The sequence below is a fragment of the Notothenia rossii genome (assembly GCF_949606895.1).
Source record: "Notothenia rossii genome assembly, chromosome: 8".
NCBI classification, from domain to species: Eukaryota; Metazoa; Chordata; class Actinopteri; order Perciformes; family Nototheniidae; genus Notothenia; species Notothenia rossii.
Window position 1 is genome coordinate 65,712,682 of NC_136906.1, and position 15,576 is coordinate 65,728,257.

General features: G+C 44.6%; 1 protein-coding gene across 1 annotated transcript; it reads left to right on the top strand.

The window, feature by feature from the left end:
• The first annotated feature begins 2,319 nt into the window (after positions 1 to 2,319).
• Positions 2,320 to 8,302, top strand: tdh (L-threonine dehydrogenase). The gene is made up of 9 exons (XM_079645475.1): positions 2,320 to 2,476; positions 3,930 to 4,124; positions 4,437 to 4,479; positions 4,588 to 4,658; positions 5,303 to 5,452; positions 5,561 to 5,733; positions 5,864 to 5,954; positions 6,214 to 6,483; positions 6,857 to 8,302. The coding sequence occupies exons 2-9, from the start codon at positions 3,938 to 3,940 to the stop codon at positions 6,994 to 6,996; spliced, it is 1,125 nt and encodes a 374-aa protein (XP_079501601.1). The 5' UTR covers positions 2,320 to 2,476; positions 3,930 to 3,937; the 3' UTR covers positions 6,997 to 8,302.
• The last annotated feature ends 7,274 nt before the right edge of the window (positions 8,303 to 15,576 follow it).

A 15,576-nucleotide genomic window follows, 5' to 3' on the forward strand; every position in this document is an offset into this window, starting at 1 on the left:
TTTTTACATAAAATATCTATTAAATGTCTCATTCTATTCCCCTGCTTAGTGTCACGTAGCCAGTTCCAATGTATAGGCAGGTCACTTTCCCCTTGTGGCTCGTCCAAAGATTAGTAAAAAGCAACCCACCCCCCTCACAAAATATGTTGCCATCGCTGTGCCTGGGGAATAAATAGCCCCGGATCAGCTGACTGACGGAGGCATGTGATGGCCGCCAGTGTTTACAGTGCTTACGTACAACCATCCCTCTTCTCCAATGTGGCCTTGGGTTTGTTGCCCACTAATTGAAAGAACGACAGTATGTACTATCACTCGGGTATCAAGTGGAAATGTTTTATCTTTGCTAACCAAATGTTCTCAGCCAGGGTTAGACAATGGTTTATTATTACACTACAGTAGAAAAAAAGGTGTCATCTCCCAGCTATCAATTTTTATTAATATGTCAGTGATTTTTGAAAATAGAAGCAATCTTATTCTTATTTGAAGAAAAACTGGTTTTGATATTAGCGCCAGTATATCAGTTTACATATTAACTTGTTTTCCCGCTCAGTGATTACAGGCGTGGGTGTGTGCACTCGTCGACCACTCACAGGCGAGCACAGATTTAAAGCCATCCTTTACTCGCCCTGCTCAGAGATGTTGTCAACAATTTGGCCCTCTCCTATCTACTGCAAACAAACGTCAATGTCAGACACACTGTGTGCTCGTCATATCTTTCCCCTGATAAACATGAATATTGATGATTCTGTTAAAAATAAAAGAGTTTAGCTTTGCGTGTATTGCAGCTATGTTTATTTAACATATTGACTATTGACGTCGACATGTGAACTAATGTTGTCCTACTTGCTGTTACCGTCCTGCTGCTTTCAAGGACATGCAGCGCTTCTGCTGTACTATAGTGAGGTTTTGCTTGGACTACAGCGGACATAGAGGTATAATAATCACTTTCAAACCAACAGAACTTCACTTTAAATTCTAAATCCCAAAGTTATATCTCAGGCTTTGTTAAAGCAATACAATGTTTAATAACCTTCATTTATGCCCAGCTCCAAGTGGAAAATAGGGTAAACTTGAAGTTTATATATAGTTTTACCTACATTTGGACACACATACGTACTATTGTATGGGATAGTGGTGATCTAATGCAGGGGTTCCAAAAGTGGGGGTCGCGAGATGATTACAAAATAAAAATGGAAAATAAAAAAATAAAAAATAATTTAAAAAAATTGATTAATTTTTTTTATAATTTTTTTTTTTTTTAATTATTAATAATAACGTTTGCATAGACATTTTCAGGGGCGGACTAGCCATCTGTATAATTTCCCCGCAACAAGGCTCCCCCTTTGACAATCCACTAGCGCAGTGTTTGTGCGGAAAACTGAAATTTCCCGTCGACAGGGGGTCGCCAGTCTCTGGCACTGTTATTTTGGTGGTCGCGGGCTGAAAAGTTTGGCAACCCCTAGTCTAATGGATAGTGAGGTGGGGTTAAGATTGGAAGGTGGTGAGTTCAAATCCACGAGTGTGCCCTTGAGTAAGGCCCTTAGCCCTTAGTTACTCCAGGGAGAATGTCCCTGTAATTGGTAATTGTAAGTCGCTTTGGATAAAAGCGTCAGCTAAATGAAATGCAATATAATGTATTGTCAATGAATTAATTGGACAATCAAAAAAATTGCTTGAGGAGAAATACAAAACACAATTATCTGCATCAGGTTGTTAAATGTGAATATTTTCTAGTTTTCTTTGACAGTACGCATAAAAAGGTGGGTTTTAAATGATTTGTCTTACATAACAACCGGACAAGCTTCTGATAAGGACATATTTTGTTCTCTTGAAAAGAAAATATTTCCCAGAGAAATCACACTTTTCCCCTGAAATTCATTATGATAGAAACGATCATCTCTGGCCTTTCTGGCCAAATGTTCAGAAATGTTATTAAAATGCACTGTCCTTGTCAAACAAACTAATCAACAAAACTATATCTTGACATTTTTAACAATAAAAAAATTGAAAGCAAAACCTAATTTAAAGAACAACAAATTGCCGTTTTAATAATATAGCATAATAGCCTACTCTTTCGCCTTGCACCTCTTCAACATTTTTAAATCCTCTAAATGTGACATTTCTGACCAGTCACCACACCAAGAATCCCTGAGTAGAATCCGTTTTTGGAGAAACGGGTAAACGGTGCTCAGTGAATGAACTCACTGACAGGGTCATCAGCGGAGGGACAGTCACTCTCAGTGGGTGTGGTTTTATGAGGGAGGACCGCACCTCCGAGCCTCCGCCAATCCGAGAGAAAGCCGGCTCCCACTGAAACCAGATGGCCGCTGATATATAGTGAAGCTGATGCAACACCGGCCTGAGATAACACAAGCATCACGTCAGAGCACTGCAGCTCAGAGGAGGAAACAGCATCTCATCCTCACAAAGCGACTCAGGAGATTTTAACGTTTATAGTCCTGAAAAAGAATAACCGGTGAGTAAACTTACATTTTAGTGTATTAGTCCGCCGCCCCGCGTTTGTATTACTCCGCTCTAGTTTAGAGACTGTTTTAAGGCATTTTAATTTTTTAAAGAATATATACAATCCTTTATTAATTTCAACACCCCGACCACGTGTTTCCTGTACGACCGTACCTCTATATGCTTTATAATGTCTTCATTTCAGACTACTAGTGTAACACTGGTGTAATTGAGCCAAGAGACAGACTGACTCCGGTGCAATGACCAGGTTTCATCTGTCCGAGTGGCTCACTCTGTGTCTCACCGATACACATTTTAAAAGATACTTAACTTCGTGTATTCTAGTAAGAAAGCAAAAGCTTGCTGGTTATTTGTACTAATTGAAAATGATCTTCAAGCTCCTTTGACTGTTCATCACCACCATTGTCCACGTGGAAAAGCAGCCACACTAATTAACCCTTTCATTATGGAACACATTACGTTGCATATAGATCCACAATGACGAAGAACATTACACAACCCGCATGCTTGGGCGTAAAACCGGTGTTGTAATGCAGTGAATTGGCCTTTGGTGATGTGGCAAGGGAAATACTTCATCCAAGATGGAAAAAGAGCGCGTTTTTTTGCGTAGAATATAAAACAGAAACCTTGGCTGTTCATTTATCTGCCGTGTCATAATGATAATAATAATAATAATAATACACTTTCATCTATTACATGATATATTATTTTAAGAGATTATGTTACTCTCTTCTTTCCTTTTTTTGAAAGATCGCTGCACTCTCGCTAAGCACACTTGTGAAAATAATGCACAGCTCGGTGATAAACAAAGGAAGCCTTCTTTATAATGAGATTAAACCTTCTGCTCGTTAAAAGTTATGAGGCTGCACTGTGAGAACTGCTTTCAATGTGCTGACTCAGTTCTCCATCTTTTCTGTAATCGTGTTCGTTTCTAAAAATATATATGAATATATGTCGACGGGTTTCTCTCATAAAGTTGTGTACAAGTTAACAGACTGAGTGAAATGCAACAACTGTTTGGTATTTGGGTTGCTATGCGCTCGAGAGCTCCATTGCGCCACTTTGGAAATGGCATGTCATTTGCATTTAACTGAAGCTTACGTGTCTTCCCTGCTGCTTTGCAAACTCTCAGACCGTTTTCAATGTTCCATTGTTACGATTTTGCCGCAGATGCATTTGAAATGAAGTAAACTAAATCGACTCCCTCAATGCCATTTCTGTAACCAGTCTGTCTCTTGGCGCCTGAGGTCTGGAGAGAAGCCCAAAAACCCTTAACATAGAACGTCATGCCTTGGCCAAACAAATGTGCTATTAAAATATTTTTGGGTGGGGAAAAGGAGAATTTCACAGCTCCAAAAAAAAACTCATGAAAGAATTTCTCTTTTGTCTCTGGCATTTGACACATTTCACACTAAAGCGTAAACACACTTTTCATTCCTTCACAGGTACCAGCATGCCTGTCCTCAGAGCCCTCAGTAAGGTGGCCAAGCAGACCCTGCTCGGCACCCCGGGGTGCAGATGCCAGTCCCTCACGGTGGCTGTACGCAACATCAGCTTCTCCCCTCGCCAGGTCACGTCTGATGCCAGCTTCCACTCTGTGTCCTTCTCAGAAACAGACCACCCCAAGGTGCTCATCACAGGTACACAGCATCTGTTTATTTGGTATATTACACACCTGTTAAACATAGTGGTACACCAGCTTTTTGTACACACATGGTAGTTAATAAAATTATTCAAGACCAGCAGGATTTGTAAAAAGTTTGGCAATGAAAGCATTACAAAAATGACAGTAAAAAAAACAAAGCACGTAGGCGTTACGTACTCTGACCTTATTCTTTCTCAAGGCCCACTCTTTAAGTTACTTTAGTCTCCATGGAGACAAACACTGATGATTATTAGCTGCTGATGTTTGTGTTTTCCCCCAATGACGCCGTTCTGTCTCTCTCCATCAGGTGGTCTGGGACAGCTCGGGGTGGGTCTTGCCAAAATGTTGAGGTAAGATTTCTCAGTAACTATCGAAAATCACATGGTTTACCAAAAAACCTGTTATTTGGGATTTTCTCGTACATTTTCTAATTGAGTAACATTGACCCCGATTCACAGAAAGAGGTTTGGAAAGAATAACGTCATCCTGTCCGACATCAGGAAACCTCCCAGCAGCGTTTTCCATAGTGGTGAGTCGACTTGTGTTTATACTGTGCTGTATTCTGCTTCCTGAAATTGATCAGATCTGGTCTGCACAAAGCACCTTTTTTTATTATTTTTTATTTTTACTTTTGAAAAGCCTGGGTGTTTCTGATGACATTTAGTTAATTTGGCAAATGGGAGCATCCACGCTCTTGATTGTCGAGACAATCTTTTATCACATAAAATCGTTCCTCTGGTAAGTGTTGTTTAATACCAGATTAAACCTTCAAAAATGTGTTAATGTTTTACAAACGTACTAAACTGTATTGCCAGATAACACAAACGACAAACAACAAACAGTGTTTGCAAATAAGGCCTGTCCAGTTATGGATTTTTTTTTTTTTTTTTGTGACCTCGTCCTTCTAAAAGTCAATTAATGAGCTGTCCAAAGACGTAATGAACGTTTTTACTTTGAGTATTAGAACAGTGTAACTGGACAAAATGTCACAGGTTTTAATAATAAAACTAAATAATGATGAATAATAATAAGCCTAATTTATAGAGCACTTTTGATAAAAGCTCAAAGTGCAGTAAAAATACATGATAAAAGATCACAAGTTTAAAAGATCTTCCAAGGGAAGGGCAGATTTCAGAAACGTTTGATTTATAAAACCGTTTCTTTCGTTTCCAGGCCCCTTCATTTACTCAGACATCCTGGACTACAAGAACCTGCGGGAAATTGTGGTGAACAACCGCATCACTTGGCTGGTTCACTACAGCGCCCTGCTCAGTGCTGTTGGAGAGGCCAACGTGGCCCTGGCGCGCTCCGTAAACATCACCGGTAAGGACGTCATATTCTTGGGTCAAACATATACAGTCTATGGTCAAAACACTGAGTCGAAGTGTAGGTGAAGCGTGTTGTCCTTATGTTTATTTTTCTCGTTGTTAGGGCTTCACAACATCCTGGACATCGCAGCGGAGCACGGCCTACGTCTGTTTGTCCCCAGCACCATTGGAGCCTTCGGTCCCACTTCTCCCAGAAACCCCACTCCAGATCTGTGTGTGCAGAGACCTCGCACCATCTATGGGGTCTCCAAAGTGCACGCAGAGCTGATGGGAGAGGTGAGAATTCAGATTTCTTTCTTTCGAAGTAAAACCCCTTACACACCAAACAGGTGCCTAGATATTAGGGATTTGAAATGGCATTATTCTTCTTTAACAATATTTAACTTGGCAAATTGTTGTTTGACAGTATTACCACCACCGTTACGGCCTGGACTTCCGCTGTCTCCGCTACCCAGGGATCATTTCTGCTGACTCCATGCCAGGGGGTGGGACAACAGGTGAGAGAGATGAAATCCAGAACATGTAACATGGTTTCCATTTTAATGGACGTCTATTCCTGTCATGTCACAAGTATGTTATGTAACCGATGTATTCCTGAAAGTTAACGCCGCAGGTTCTATTTTTAGACCAGCTGATAACTTGATGCACTATCGCCATACTTTCACTTTCATAACCACAGCCTCTTAATTTATTTCAAATACCCCCGGACTGCTTTTTAAAAAAGGTATATTTGTTTTAATTTCTGTCTCTATCCAGACTATGCCGTCCAGATTTTCCACGATGCGATCAAAAGTGGGAAATTCGAGTGCAACCTGAGACCAGACACGCGGCTGCCCATGATGTACATCGACGACTGCCTGCGCGCCACGCTGGAGGTGATGGAGGCCCCCGCTGACACGCTGAGCATGAGGACCTACAACATCAACGCCATGAGCTTCACCCCCGAGGAACTGGCCCAGGAGCTGCAGAAGCAGATGCCCGAGCTGGAGGTCACATACGACGTGGACCACGTACGGCAGGCCATCGGTACGTCACCTTTTGATGCACAAATGGTGGTCAAAACTGCGAAATACAAGAAATATGTACATTATCACTTAAGTTCTCAAGTGATCAGCTTTTGTGGGCTGCAAACATTTACAAAACCTGTTTTTGTTTAGGGTTTAAGTTATTTTGGTTACACAGCAGTATATTTTGTTAAGTTAGATAAAGTTAGCTCCCATAAGCTACTGGTAATTTAGAGGAATTAGCTTTACAGTATAAGCAAAACCTACATAGTCAATGGCAACTACTCAGTTAAACCAATGCATGCTGTGAATTGGAATTACAAAGCCATAAATTGTTACGAGCATGTTTTCTTTCTGAAGTTTAATTCTATATCTCGTTCATTTCTTCTTTCCAGCTGACAGTTGGCCGATGAACTTCGATGACTCCAACGCACGGAATGAGTGGGGCTGGAAGCACGATTACGATCTCCCAGAGCTCATCCAGACGATGCTGAACTACCTAAGCTCGGAGACGCGAGTTGCTCGTGCTAACTGAGGGACGCTCACCATCGGTCCGAGTATTCATTGTACATAATGTAAAGACTGACCAAAGAGAAACCAGGCCTGTACATAGTCATTCTCTCACTTCTCTGTAAAACCAGAAGAGCTCTGCTTGCCTGGAACACATTGTCTCCAGAATGAAAAGGTCAGTGCAACGGAGACACTCCTCCCGCTCCCGTCTACTCCCTGCTTCGCATCATTTTTTCTGCTTGAAAATCTGGGCGAGGAACAGTGTGACAGTGGAATGTTGTCTGCAGTGTCAAGGATAACAACGTGGCCTGTGAAAAGTTGTTTGGATTAAGAAGAAGATAACTTGCATGTTAATGAATTGTAGCAAAAATCCATTTAACAAACTGAGAATGTTACCTTTTTGTAAGTGTTTCCACCTGTTATTCTTTGGAGATCCAAATTGTTTTGCTTTTAAAGGAATGTCAAAATTCTGATTTTCTGGGCCTAAAGCTCCTGTGGCTTAAATCAAGTTAATTTGATTTCGTTTTGTTGTTTCCTTTGATGCACTTTAGACAGATTCCTGTTAAAATTACTGACCTTATCTTATCACCTGCAGGGGCCAGTGAATCTGTATTTTGAGCAGTGTGCAGAGTTATTATAAAGAACTCTTCTTCTGTTTATTCCACTTTATTTATTCTCTCTGGGTGTTTCTCAATGTCGAGGAAGGCTACTCCAGAGCCACTATTTCAAGCATACTACGTCATCGAGTGCCGCCGAAGGACTGTTCCAATGTCCAGCATACTTGGAATTCTACCAATGCCGGCGTACTTCATAGCGAGAAATTTCGAGGCTGCACATGTGTAGACTCCGCGGTCTTAAAATCCCCACAATGCTTTGCGCACGGACCAATTTCCAAATCTTTGGTGGAAATAGAGCTCCATTTAAGGCGGGGCCTCAAATATGACGCACACCTGTAAGCCTGTTCCACAATTCTTTGTTTTCCGAGGCTAGGAAGGATTCTTGCCTCGCTTCTGAAACAAGTGACTCGGAAGATATGTTGCTACCAAGCAAGCGTCCTCGACATTGAGAAACACCCTGCGTTTGTCTTAAACATCAGGGAGCTTCACCGAGTGAAAGCATTCCTTAAGTGTTCTACCTGTCCACTTTAATATTTTATTTTTTTCATCAACTATGCTGGATTAATTTGACACTAAAGGGAAATTGCTTCTCTTTATGCCACTTTTCCGTTTTGCCTCATTAAGTGGCTTCTGTATTTGGACATTTTAAATGAAATCGGTTAATTATGTTCTTCCAATCACACAAGCTTTGACAATAAAATATTTTTCCACATACTTCTGCCTCTGTTGTCATTTTCACTACTTCACACAAGATCATTTTGAACCCTAAAATGATCTATCTTCATTCTCTCATGAATTTAGGGCAAGCCTTCACACAGTGGTGAATTCATTCTTTAGAACAAGGGTGTGTCTGTCTACTCTTAAGGCGTTGTCATTATTTTCATATCTAAAATAAATGTTTTAAAGCATCGAATACAAAAGTTGCAGGCTGTTGCGCATTAGATAAACATCACCCCCATAAGTGTTCTTGTGTAACCCACAGCAGATGCATCGGAGCATACATTAAGTGAACTTGACGGTCGTTCCGTAGATTCAAGCTTCATATTGTGACATGCAGAATCACTCTTCAATGCAATTTTTAGATTAACCTTGAATAAGCCCTTGATTTGACAATAAGTCAGATCAGTAGCGTAGGCAGAAATGTACATTAGGGCGGGCCTGTATAAAATAGGGTGGGCCAGCTTTTTCCAGGGGGAAAAATGACTTTAAGTTAAGCCTGGCCTATAATTATAATGTATAATAATGCCCATTGCCAAGCATCGTTGTAGCATTTCCCTCCGAATAATGGTCGAAGACTTGACTGATATGAATTTATTGAAATCTCCAATATCAACGTAAGAGCTATAAAGACACACAAATAACAAATAAATGTAGGCTCCATCCTAGAATCACTTTAGCATACTACCAAAAGTTAACTAAACAGACGGCAAAGCTACAAAACAGCATATACGAATTAGGACAAAGCCCACATTTTTATATTATAGTTAATACCAACCTTGTGCCTCTTCGGGGGGTGCTAAACTTAAACGTTATCCTTTTACTTTCTCAGTCTTTATATGTAGATTAATCTCCGCTCCTTTTCTCCGTCACGTTGTTTCCATAGCAACAACAACTTCCTGTCAACAGCGTAAACTCGCCTTAAAAAAAAAAGCACCTAAATAACACAGAACGTTAACCTAAATTACATTTAAGACATATTTACAACTGCAACGAAAGTAACAAAAACAATGTAATATCCTTTTCAGTTTCACAGAACACAAATTGGGTTATTTCATCTCACAATGTCGCTTGGGGCCCCAAGTTGGCCAGGGACGGCCCTGCTTGGCATTATACTTGTGTTGGATAGTTTATTCCAACTTTAAATATTTTAATACCTGAACACACTGCTGCTGTAAAATAATTTCCCAATTTTGGGATTGATAAAGTGTCTGTTTATTTATTTTATAGATATAAAAAAAAACACTATGTATTTTCAAGCTAAAGGTGATACTGTGGTGACCACGTATTGATACACTGGTTCATAATTCACACATGGAACTACAATTGGGGTTTTGTTTCCACACGGACCTGTTGTGTGTTCCTTATATATATTGTGTGCCCTCCTGGCTCTTCCTCTTGTCGTCCCCGGGCTGCGACCCGACAACATGTCCTTTGCAGCTCTCTATTAAAGACAACTTTGCACCTTCGATGCTCCTTCGATGCACCGCCTCTGACTCCCTATCTCTCGGCACTACACTGGTGACCCCGATACGTCTTGGGAAGTTTCCTGGACGGAGCCGAACACGGCAAAAGGAACCCGTTTTCCTTTCTCGAAATGCCGGGGTTTGATTGGAGACGTCCATGGCTGCCACCGGCACTGAGGCTCGGTGCGCGCTCCGCAGAAGGCTGGGGACGTTGCTCGCCGTTCCCGCATCGGCTTTCTATACAACAGGGGGACGATGCACGACCTGCTGGGTCGACCAGCAACCCCATTGCTACCTCGTGGGTTTGTTCTTCGGGGCGTGCGACTGCACATCCCGGCTGCTAACCACGTGGGGCTAACGACGGCTAGCAGCTACCCAAGGCTGCTAGCTAGCGGCTAACGGCTAGTGCTAACGGCTAGTGCTAACGGCTATCGGCCCTTCTGAGTTTTCTGGTGCCGGAGAGGAGGTTCGACCAGCCGGTTGACCTCATGTGGACACTCTCACCTTTTTCACCACATCGACGGTGGTTCCAGACGCCACTCAGGTTTTCATCGATGCCTGGGTGGTGCACTCCTGGACCCCGTCTCGCCTTAACAGTTCCGGACGTCGCCCATGCTCCATCGACCCATGGGTGGCACGCTCCGGGACCCTGTCTGGCCTGTCCTGCTTCCCGGGGATTTCATGCCCGCCGCCGCGGCACGTCTGCCTGCGGCCGGGTTCCTCTCCTGCTTCCCGGGGACGCCTCAGCGCCTGCTGAGGACTTCATGCCCGCCGCCGTGGCACGTCTGCCTGCGGCCGGGTTGCTCTCCTGCTTCCCGGGGACGCCTCAGCGCCTGCTGAGGACTTCATGCCCGCCGCCGCGGCACGTCTGCCTGCGGCCGGGTTGCTCTCCTGCTTCCCGGGGACGCCTCGGCACCTGCTGAGGACTTCATGCCCGCCGCCGTGGCACGTCTGCCTGCGGCCGGGTTGCTCTCCTGCTTCCCGGGGACGCCTCGGCGCCTGCTGAGGACTTCATGCCCGTTGCCGCGGCACGTCTGCCTGCGGCCGGGTTGCTCTCCTGCTTTCCGGGGACGCCTCAGCTCCTGCTGCGGCCCGCCCCCGGTGTGGGTGCCCTCGTTAGGACCCCTACCCGCTCCTGCGGCCCCCTTTCGTGGCCCGTTTCATGGCCCGGTCCTCACCTGCGACCACACCCTCGTAGGCCCCTATGGTGCTTCCTCCACGGGCGCGAGGATTTATTTTGCCCTGTTTGAATTCTGGGGGGGCTTGTGTGGTGACCACCTATTTAACCACTGGGACACAATTCAAACTAGGAACTACAGTTGCGGTTATTGTTCCCACACGGACATGTTATGGGTTACCTATAGTGTGTGCCCTCTTGGCTCTCTCTCTTGTCGACCCGGGCTGCGACCCGACAACATGTCCCTTGCAGCTTGTTAATAAATTACTATTTCTGCACCTTCCTTGCACCGCCTCTGACTCCATATCCTCGGCACTACACTGGTGACCCGACATATAAGTCTCGCAGAAGTTTCCGAGACGGACCCAAACACGGCAAAGGAAACTCAGGTTTCTTTCTCGAAATGCCGGGGATTTTTGGAATCGTCCGTTGCTGCCACCGGCACGCGGACTGAGGCTCGGTGCACGCCTCGCAGAATGGCTGGGGACGTTGCTCGCCATTCCCGCATCGGTCTTCCAACCAACAGGGAGACGATGCACGACCCGCTGGGTAGGGATGAACCCGATTGCTACCTCCTGGGGCTGTTTTCTTCTGCTCGTGCGGCTGCACGTCCAGGCTGCGCTAGCCTTCGACGACTAGCAGCTAACCTCGTTAGCTAACGGCTACGGCTAGCGGCTACCGACGGCTGCCAGCTAGCGGCTAACGGCTAGCTGCTAACGGCTATCGACCTTTTGAGTTTTTTTTTTTCCCCTGGTGCCGGAGAGGAGGTTCGACCATGTCTGGTCGGCCTCGTGTGGATCCTCTCACGATTTCACCTACCTTTTTTTTGGACCGTGGACAGTACGGCCCTTTTTGAGCTTTTTCTGGTGCCTGAGAGGAGGTTCAACCATGTTTGGTCGGCCTCGTGTGGACCCTCTCGCCGTTTCATCACCTCGACGGCGGCTTCTGACGCCACCCGCGCTCTCATCGGCGCCTGGGTGGCACGCTTCTGGACCCCGTCTCGCCTCGGCGGTTTCGGACGTCGCCCATGCCTTTATTGGCCCGTGGGTGGCGCGCTCCGGGACCCTGGCTGGCCTCTTCCTTCGCCTCGGCGGTTTCGGACGTCGCCCATGCCTTCATTGGCCCGTGGGTGGCGCGCTCCGGGACCCTGCCTGGCCTCTCCTCTTACCGCGGCTCACGGTTGGCCTCGACGGCAGCTTCGGACGGCGCTCCGTCTGGCTTCTCCCCTGTCCACGGCTCCTTCCTCCCGGGGTGACTGCTCCTGCCTTCCTGGGATTCCGCCCCGTCCTTCCGGAGGTTTCATGCCCGCCGCCGCCGTGCCTTCGCCTGCGGCCGGGCAGCGCTTTTTCCTGCTGGGTTCGCCACGACACCTACTGCAGCCCCCTTACAACGGCCCGTTCCGGCCCGCCCCCGGTGGGGGTGCCCTCGCCCTCGTTAGGGTCCCTACCCTCTCATGCGGCCTCCTTTCGTCGGCCCGTTCCATGGCCCGGTCCTCAATTGCGACCCCGCCCTCCTCGGCCCCTGTGGTGCTTCCTCCACGGACGCGAGGATTTATTTTGCCATATTTGAATTCTGGGGGGGCTTGTGTGGTGACCACGTATTGATACACTGGTTCATAATTCACACATGGAACTACAATTGGGGTTTTGTTTCCACACGGACCTGTTGTGTGTTCCTTATATATATTGTGTGCCCTCCTGGCTCTTCCTCTTGTCGTCCCCGGGCTGCGACCCGACAACATGTCCTTTGCAGCTCTCTATTAAAGACAACTTTGCACCTTCGATGCACCGCCTCTGACTCCCTATCTCTCGGCACTACAATACACAATATAAACTGGATACTGTTATTTTTTCAAAGACATGTTACATTTCAAAAGCATATATTGCTATGTTTAGGACAAACAATTAAAGACTGCTTTAATTTAACAAATTCTACAATATAAAAGTGGCAGATTCACTTTATTAAACAGACCAGACCTAGGTTGCATACTGTGAGCCTCTCCGCTCACACAGGGTTCAAATAGGGACGGAAAGAGCAGGTTGGTTGAACACAGGCGTTTATTAACTCCAAACAAAAATATACGCGGGTCTCAAACGTTGCCCGGGTGGGAACCTTCACAGGTCCTTTGGCGACCTTCCAGGATCCCGCCTACTGCGAAACAGACCAGAACCAGGTTACGACATGCTTTTATTCCGGCACTGATTACCTGATTCCGATCAGCTGTCTGGCCTCCGGCCGAGCCACTCCCTTCACTCCAGCAGCCCGCGCCCAAACCACACCCCGCTGCCACACATACCAACACAATTAGTAACATGCTCACATCTATGTTGGTCTGAAGAGCTGAAGCATTCATACAAAACGCCACTAAGTCAAATCGCACCTCCAGCATTCCTGAACAGGTTGAAAACTGCATTGTCTGATTGGATATGTTATAAAATAAGGAGAGAGAAGCGGTTTTAGTAACAGCTGTGAAGAGATTATACTGTTGGCAACTACAACCTGTAATTAAATTATTTAAATAACTTTCTGTGTCCAACTAAAGTGATTCAAAGCAACTCCCAACTTGAAGAAGTATCTAAGAATTGTATAATACATGCAAGAAATGTTGGGAAAAAAACCACATCCAGCTGCCAAGACTGCAGCTTACACGTTGTGCACCCGCTACTAATGTGTCTCGTAAAGTCTGCAGTTTACCCTTGCTGCCATTTACAGTTGAAATCATGAAATTCCTATTTTATGAGTCATGCGCAGGGTCTTTTTGCAGGTGCACCTGTGCTGTTCAGCCAGTTAGAATGACATTGCAGATTTTAAATGATGTATGGTGTGACCAAGACAAATTCCAATGTTTTTGGAAAGTAGTTTCTTCTTAGAGTGTAGAAATGTAAGTAAATTAAACCTTCTAATACTGGATGTGGATAAACAGTCAATTCTGTGGTATTTAGATCTATCTTCATATGTGATATTTACTGCAAAGTCAATCAGCTGTTAGAAACGAATACTCAAATATAGCATGATGTTAACCTAAATGTTGGATTTGTTTTCCAACTATTACAGATATCCAATTTATTATTTATACATTGCAAAAATGTTCATTTTGCAACTCATATTCAAGCCATCTATTCATAAGGCACAACCTATGGGCACAACAAACTAACCCATATATTTTTTAAAGGCCCTCGTCAACACATCAATAAATGCACTAAAGCGGATCTGCTGTACTGCCTTCCCCGAATGGGATCGTAAACTGTAACCCTGAGGGCAGCATGTCCTTCACCGCCCGCTTGATAGCCTTTCTTCAATTTCTCTGTGTCAGTAAATTGGAGCTGCTCTGAGTGTGACCTTGTTCGGGTTTTTTTCGCTGCCTAGAGAAAAGAGCACAGAGGGAACACAGACTGCCTGAGTGCCTGACAGATTTGCTTAATTCAACTGAAATACATGTTAAGTGTTGTGCATCTTTTCTGTTTAGTCTCAATCAAGAGCCACTCAGACTGAAAACATTACAGGAGCTCTCTTCACTAAAACGCTCCTCTGCTCTTTGAATGTGTGTCAATAAAACTGCAGGTGGGCTCTTTGGTTGGGAATGAAAAATTATATTTTTCTCTTCACATACTTTAACTAACCTTTCACAAGTGTGCTTTATACGGGCTTTCTTCACACATCCTTTTAAGTAGGAATAATTTCACAATGTGCAACAGTGCTAGACAAAACATTGTTAACACCTCCTTTAAATAGACTTGAAAGTACCTTAGTCATACTGACTGGCACAATTACAAACGTGTGCCCTTTAATGTAAATAGCAGCACGTTTTGTTTTATGTTGAATATTAATGTTCAACACAGGTTCCTTTTAATTAAGGCTTGATACTGTATGAAAATGTCTGTTTACAAACTGTCTGGCAAAACGAACATATCTTTCAGGATTTACAGCACATACAGGAACTTGCTAGCAAATGTGATGAATCACATAGACCTGTTGCCGAGGCAACACATTACATATCATTTTGTTTTGCATGCTGTGAATGTGACAAACGCTTATTCATTGGTGTGTTGGAAGAAGGAAGCAAGCTGCAATGTCTTCATGTTTTTGACTTCTTCTTATCTTTCTAGGAAGGGAAATCTTACCTCTTATTACCTCTTATGTAAGACTGTTAGTGCACACACCCCTGCAGGCTTGACCAATCAGGAGGCTTCCCTGGTGGCCTCAGCCCCCAGTGTTTTGTTCGTCATCGTGTAATAAGATTCACACAGCGAGCAGCAGCTTCGGGCGGTCGGTCCTGCGGAAAGTGAAGGACGAGACATGAAGAAGAACGAGGGGGGGGGGAGAGTTACTGGGCGGTGGGCCAGAAACGTCATAACACTCTGTGCCCCAGCTGTTAGTCCTCAGGGAGACCTGTTGCCATGGTAATAAAGACCCCACCACCTTCCTCTCAATGGAAACGTTGGGGCATACTGTATGTCACTTACTACTAACAATCTATGTAGTAAGCGTTGTGGCTTCTTTCTTACTTCTTTGTTATGATGCCACAGAGTAGCACGCAGATAGAGGTGACATTGTCAAGAAGCAATACAATTTGGGCACTTTTTACAGTCTATTCTGGTTTAATTGTCTTTATGTTTTAATATCTTGTG

Excerpts from the sequence above, each read along its gene's own strand:
- tdh (XM_079645475.1), top strand. The coding sequence starts at position 3,938 with ATGCCTGTCCTCAGAGCCCTCAGTAAGGTGGCCAAGCAGACCCTGCTC. Across the intron at positions 4,125-4,436 it reads CCCCAAGGTGCTCATCACAG|GTGGTCTGGGACAGCTCGGG; the intron begins GTACACAGCATC and ends TCTCTCCATCAG. Across the intron at positions 6,484-6,856 it reads CCACGTACGGCAGGCCATCG|CTGACAGTTGGCCGATGAAC; the intron begins GTACGTCACCTT and ends TCTTCTTTCCAG.